We start from the raw sequence: 7,500 nt of genomic DNA on the forward strand, positions 1-7,500 counted from the left end.
GTAGTCCTCACCAGCGAAAGTCTTTGTTATTGTTATTCTATTATTATTATTATTATTATTTAAAACATTTTGTTTCCTGCTCTTTCGCGCGAGGACTAATATATATATATATATATATATATATATATGTGTGTGTGTGTGTGTGTGTGTGTGTGTGTGTGTGTGTGTGTGCGCGCGCGTGTGTGCGCGTGCGTGTGCGTGCGTACGTACGTGCTAAAATGTATAAATGAATACAAAAGTATAAAAGTTTATAACATTTATTTATTGGTTTTTTATTGATTACGTGCAGGAATACAAAATATTATTATGAAAAAAATAAAAATTTTTTTACAAAAACATTAATTCGACTGATCCTTCTATCTTCTTCCTCAGTGCAGTGAAAAAGATGCCATATATATATATATATATATATATATATATATATATATATATATATATATATATATATATATAGTAATTTATAAAATATATATGGCGATTAAGCTACACTGAATATTCTGCGTTTCATCCAACTATAGGGTTCGTCAGGCTTATGCGCGAATTCTGTCGTTGCTTGTTGTTTTTATATATGTTGAGGATTTCTAGTCGGCCAATCAGCTTTCTAGTATCCACCGCGCCCCTTCCTACCAGCCAATGGGCATGCATTTTATCAAACAAAGGATCTGTTTTAGAACTAGGTTAGTGGTTTTAGGTGGTCGTTCTCCTTTTTTTTTATACATATAAATATACCTATGTGCACACAACAATGCACATACATATATGTATGTGATCGTTTATGTATATTAATGTTTATTTAATTTATTTATTTGTTTTTTTCTATTTTTATTGTTAGTTTTAAAGCTATTTTGTATCGCTATCCTAGAGTAAGTTTTATTTTGTGAACGCAGTTGTTTGCTATTTCCCACCTACAGTTTAATAGATTTTGAGGCTCTTTAAAGTACAGGATAGAAAATTTTTCATGGAGGCATAATTTACATGGGTCGTCTAAATGTCTGCTTGTGGTAGCTTGTCTCATTATTTTCCATTCGACTACCGGTGAATGTCCGCATATATATATATATATATATATATATATATATATATATATATATATATATATATATATATATATATATATATAAGAAAAAGAACATTAAAACTGTAAGTTGAACTTTACAATAAAAAATTTATTGTTCGACTGAATACTCCAAAAACCAATTTACAAAATCCTTATTCCGAGCAGTTTCATAGAATGCTATTTCTGTTATTCATCTCATCAGAAGATATAAAGAAATCAGCAAGTTATATTTATAGCAATGCTTGAATTTGCTAGTTCAGGCATTAAGTGAAACCACAATTTATTGTAGTTATAAATTGCTAGGAAAAAAAGACGTGGAAAAATGTTGGATATGTAAAAAAAAAAAAAATTAAAAACAAACCGCACATCATATTTCAGTTTGCATATATATATATATATATATATATATATATATATATATATATATATATATATATATATATATATATATTATAGAGCTGTGAAGACATGTTTGATGCAGGGCTAAAAATTAAAACATAAACCAATAGCTATTACGTTACGCATGCATATTCGTAATGCTGTCGTTCGACCTTCACCTGGCAAATTTTAGTTTTTTAATTTTTACATTTTTGCATCGATTTTCCCCGGCTAAAACTCTAATATAAAGTTTCGCATGGGTTCCAATACCCTATATATTAAGTTTCATGTCTGTAGATCAAAAACTGACAGAAGAGTTTGGTAGGCAACATTTTTAGACACACACACACGCACACCCACACACACACACACACACACACACACACACACACACACACACACATATATATGTATATATTTATATATATAAAGAGGTTTGTGTTTTGACGATAATGTTACGAAAGTATAAATCATGTAGAATATCAGCATGAATATAATTACATGTAATAGTTAACTAAAGATGATCATCCCATGAGAAAACGGGAAAAACTAATAGAGAATTAATTAAAATGAATGTTTAAAGGATATGCAAATTAGTTACATCTTTTGTGGATGAATTCAATTCCACGACCCATATATAACAAACTAGTATTTTCTTTTTAAATAAACAGAAAAGTTTTTTTTAAATATGAATATCAAGACACACAAAAAAATTTCACTAATTTTTTTCTCACTAACCCTAAGTCAGACTGGCAAAGTCGTAATATTACGCGTAATCACTTGAAAAACGTAGCCCTTCCCTCCAACAAAAACGCGCATAATTTATCTCAGGGTAAAATAACAATTTTTGGTTAACTGCTCTAAAACGCTAGGTTTTCTCGAAAATAAGAGCTCATTTGATATTACTTTTATATGTAAAACAGGCCCGCTACTCTAAATTCATATATAAATGTTGTTTTTTTTTTTTTAGTTTTTTTAGGGTGTTCACACGTAATCGCCCCAAAAAGTAAAATTTCATTTTTGCTTATGTCTATATTAATGACACGTTTTCTGTAAACTAAGAAGAACCATGTAGACCCGTACTTGCTATTTTTAACCGCATATTACCATTTTTATCTTGCGTTTGAATTTCTTAAATAAAGTCAGACGTCGTCTTTAATAAGTGTCTGTATTTTTGAGATGAGGTGTTTTCATTGATTGAGATTGTCGGACTGACTTCCTCATCTTGGTTGTTATCGTCACAACGTTTCGGCCGTTTTGCCCTCCGGCCTTCATCAGGTGTTTTGTATCGAACTGGGGAACCGTTTGTTAGGAGTCTCGAACCCAACCCTTTATTATTACGGGGGTACCGTGTTCGGACTCCAGCTAGGCTCTGGGACATAGTTGCTGATTCTCTGTTTTGAATGTTACTTTTTACTGCCTTCGTTCAGGATTGAACTCAGCACGTTTGGGTAAATGTAAACTTTGATACAACGTCTAGGACCACTCGGCCATATGTCACTAGAGCCTAGCTGGAGTCCGAACACGGTACCCCCGTAATAATAATAAAGGGTTGGGTTCGAGACTCCACAATTCGATACAAAACACCTGATGAAGGCCGGAAGGCAAAACGGCCGAAACGTTGTGATAATAACAACCAAGATGAGGAAGTCAGTCCGACAATCTCAGTCGTCTTTAATGTTTATCAATCTCTGGCGTGCATGCGGACCTCATGGTATTGTTCTAAAAAAAAAACGGGAAAAAAACTCTGATACAAAATTAATAATCATTGGATTTGCCGTAAAATTCTTCTTAAAAATGTTGTGTTCAATCTTGGTATAGAGCTTTGTTCGCTGTTGTAAACTCGGTAAATGATAAATGGAATCGGTAATTAGGCCCCAATCGATAACGGATGGATTCGGAAAAAAATGTTAATTTTCTTAATAAAATTCCTCGTATAAAATGAATTAATATTGAAAGTCATTTGATTTTTTTTAATGCTAAACAACAGTCAAATAAACAAAAAATGCTATATGACGATGACTAATATGTATATTTGTATACTAGCTGAAGTCCCGGCGTTACCCGGTCATACAATACGCTTAAATATGATATTTTAATCTATGCAGATTGCATATGTATTATTATAGAATCAATCCTTTATTCAATATTATATATTACGAGGAATAATTTGCTCAGTGGACTAATTCGCAAAAAAAAAAAAATAAAAAAAATAAATAAATAAATAAAAAATTTGTTTTAAATAATGATGATAATGTCGTTACTCAAATTCCGTCTGTGTTTGTTTACAATATCACGTCAGCTGATTTTTGAGCTTGATGATCTTTAAAATAGTCTTTCTTCTCTTATAGATAAAAAAAGAAGAAATTTTATAGAGGAATATTTTACATTACACCGGCCAATGTTACACCGTTGTAACGTAAAATATCCTCCCGTAAAAAATAATTTTTTATTTATAAGAGATTTATAAGAGAAGAAAGACTATTATTAAGAGCGGATTTTTTTTTTTCGATTTTCGATACTTATCGAATGGATTTCTGTACAAAACATATCCAAGAACACTGCCAGACATATAAATTACCTTTGTGTGAAATTTATAGGTTCAGTCGTCTCGGAACCGATGAGGAAAAAACTCTCTCACACACACACACACACACACACACACACATACACACACTCACTCACTCTCACTCACTCACTCACTCACTCACTCTCACTCTCTCTCTCAGTCTCTCTCTCTCTCACACACACACACTCACTCTCTCTCTCACACACACACTCACTCTCTCTCACACACACACACACACTCACTCACTCTTACTCACTCACTCACTCACTCACTCTCACTCTCTCTCTCAGTCTCTCTCTCTCTCTCTCACACACACACTCACTCTCTCTCTCACACACACACTCACTCTCTCTCTCTCTCACACACACACACACACACACTCACTCACTCTCACTCACTCACTCACTCTCACTCACTCACTCTCACTCTCTCTCTCTCTCTCTCTCTCACACACACACTCACTCTCTCTCTCTCTCTCACACACACACACACACAGAAAGTGACCTTTATATAATAGTAGAGAAAGAGATGAATAAATATATACACTTCCATCTCGTCACGCAAAAGTTAGCGATTAAAACAAGTGCTTTTTTTCTAGCCAATTGGAAGCGAGAAAATGAATTGCAAATGGAACAATTTCTCCAGATTTACGCCGCCGCATGAAGTGAATTCAGAAAGATCTTTTCTTTTTTTTTTTAGGTCTTTAAATAAATGTATGTACTTCTATCCCGTCATGCAATATTTAGCGAGTTGAACACGTACTTTTCTCTCCTCCGAACGAAACCATTTTAAACGGTGAGGGAAACCGATAGAACAAATAGCAAGTCAGACAACCACCTCAAATTTACTCCGTCGCTTAAAATAAATTCGGAAAACTTCACTCTCCAATAAAAAAAAGTCAACAGTGGGTATTTTTTGTTTGTTTGTGTCATTAGAAATGACAATAACATATTTATGAAAAATTAAATTACTGACGTAATTCTATCATTTTTTTTTATTATTATTCATACCGCTGTGTCGTTAACGTAAGTACGTATGTTACGGTTTTCAGATTATGAATTATTCGATCGCGAAATCTTATTTAAAAAAGAGGATAGAAGCTAATAACAAGGGCTAGGACAACAGCATATTCTTTCTATTGTTTTGACTCTCGAGCGTGTATCCGTTGATATCATATGCTTTTATATAGAGTGATGTGGTTCTCGGTTGATTAACTGTGTCTAATCGTGTCTGATATATACTCGAGAGTCAAAACAACGAAAAGAATATGCTGTTGTCATAGTCCTAATGATAACACATTATGAACATTCAATTAGTATATAGATACGCTAATTTAATGTTGGTAGCATTTTATCGTCTTCTATCCTCTTTTTTAACAAATAGGATCTCCCGATCACCGAAGACGCAATATAAAAACAAATTAAATAATTAAAAAAATGATATCGCTTTTGAGACGTACGTGAAACTAAAATAGACCTTCTTGATCTTCTAGCTAGGATCCAAGGGTAGTATCTGTTCTATCTAAAGATGGTATAATGATATTGTAAGTTTTCCGTTCATGCTGGGCGTCCATACAATGGAAATGTGTCACAGACTCCTATGATGACATTGGAGATAATCCGTAATAACTAGATATATTCTGGCACTACATTAACCGGATTACTTAGGTAAATACTTTCACAACTTTATCAAAAGGGCTACAATAATATCACGAGGTCTCCATTCATGTTGAACGTCTATAGAATACCCAACAGCAGTATATTACATATAAAAGATGTCGCTGTGGAATTTCCACATGTCCCTCTCGTTTAGGGAAATATTTTAGAAAGATATCTAGATAAATAGCCAATGCAAACACTGGTGAAGTATAATATTTTGCGTAAATTTTGACGGAGGGTTTAAACTAGTATATATATATATATATATATATATATATATATATATATATATATATATATATATATATATATAGAGAGAGAGAGAGAGAGAGAGAGAGAGAATTTATGGCCCCTGTTCTGAATTCCCTCAATAAAAAAGAAAGAAAGAAAACTGTATGATATACCCCTGACGGAAATAAATTATCGTATTCCAAAATTCACGTAAATTGATTAAGTCGTTTTATTTTTATAAAGAAAATCATTTTAAGCGAATTTTAATGTTTCTAATGTCTCAATGTTAAGAATGAGCTTTTAAAATCTCACAAGTTTGTATTATTTGGAGTTATTTCCTTTGTTTTCAAGATGCCGTTGCAATATCGTCGCTTTTCGTTTAGCCTCAAAATTTGGTTTTCTTATTTAGAATTAAAATTACTTGATCAATTTACGTGATTTATGGTGTACGATCTTTTATTTCCGTCACGCATACATACATCATATAGATTTTTTCTTTTTTTTCTTCTTTTTCATGGAGTGGTGGATTCTGGGCAAGCGCCGTATTGATTCATGTAAGTTTAGTTCAATTTCTAACTTTGTGGCTCGTTAATCAAATCCCCAAATATCACAGTCCTGTTAGGACGTCCCTCTTTTGGGAGCATTGTGCGATTTTAATTTTTCACTTTGCAATTTTCTTTTGTTTATTCCCAGCCCCGTGGATTAAATTACTCGTTTATTTAACGGTCTTACTTACACAAATATGAATGTTAACCAAACGGTAACGTGACACATGATAAGGCAAACCTATTTACCATGGTATTTATACTCGCTGCTTAATGGATGTACATGTAAGAACAGAATAAATCAAAGAAAGAGTACTTACTTCTTCGGGCGGAACTCTCGCCTCGACCACCCGGATCGTTTTCATATTGTTTAAATCCATCCCGTAAATCAGAATTTCTGTGAAAGCGACTGCATTTATTCTGAAATATTTTAATGGCGAATGATAAAAAAATAAAGACAATTTTGTTTTTCACACTCCGTATTTTGGTTGGATGATAATTGGCGTTTTTTTTTTGTTTTTTGTTTTTTTTAATGAATTTTTAATTTAAAAAAAAATATATATATATATATAGTCTTATTGCTTACGAAAAACTTTTTCTAAATTTTTGTCGCAATTCTTTTTTTTTTTTTTTTTTTTTTTTAGTTTCTCATATTAAAAAAATAATATATCATCTATCCATCATTTTGATAGTTGCATCCATATTGTACGTGCCACAACGATTTATGTCAACAGATGTGGATGTTAACATCCATCAGCAAATTAAACCTTTTTGTTGTTGTTGTTCAACTTGTTGTCAATCCATAACTTTATAGCGTCGATGCCTGCGGTGAAGAATATTAGAAAAAGAATGCTTGAAGGATCCGGTTAGCTTTTCCTTTTCTTTTTCTGACCAACCAGCTGCTTTGTGTGATGCTCTTGTTAAGTCCTCCACATGTGCACTTTTGAGTCTTTTCAAATCTTCCCCTCTCGCCATCACTCATCACATGTACAGGCAAGACAGCCGGTCGACGAGAAGATCCGCCAATAATAATAATTGGCATTCACCTCGTTACCTGGTCGG

The 7,500-nt window shown here is 32.8% G+C and overlaps 1 protein-coding gene across 2 annotated transcripts in view; it reads right to left on the minus strand.

The window, feature by feature from the left end:
• LOC145248350 (uncharacterized) overlaps positions 1 to 7,500 on the minus strand; it is an 85,425-nt gene that overhangs the window by 77,785 nt on the left and 140 nt on the right. For both annotated transcript variants that reach the window (XM_080110266.1, XM_080110265.1), the window contains exon 1: positions 6,759 to 7,500. This exon is cut by the window's right edge and continues 140 nt beyond it. In XM_080110266.1, the coding sequence (XP_079966392.1) occupies positions 6,759 to 6,818 (60 nt within the window). In that variant the 5' untranslated portion in view covers positions 6,819 to 7,500. The remainder of the gene's footprint in view (positions 1 to 6,758) is intronic.

Source organism: Euprymna scolopes, chromosome 26 (assembly GCF_053919585.1).
Source record: "Euprymna scolopes isolate OS-2025 chromosome 26, ASM5391958v1, whole genome shotgun sequence".
NCBI classification, from domain to species: domain Eukaryota; kingdom Metazoa; phylum Mollusca; class Cephalopoda; order Sepiida; family Sepiolidae; genus Euprymna; species Euprymna scolopes.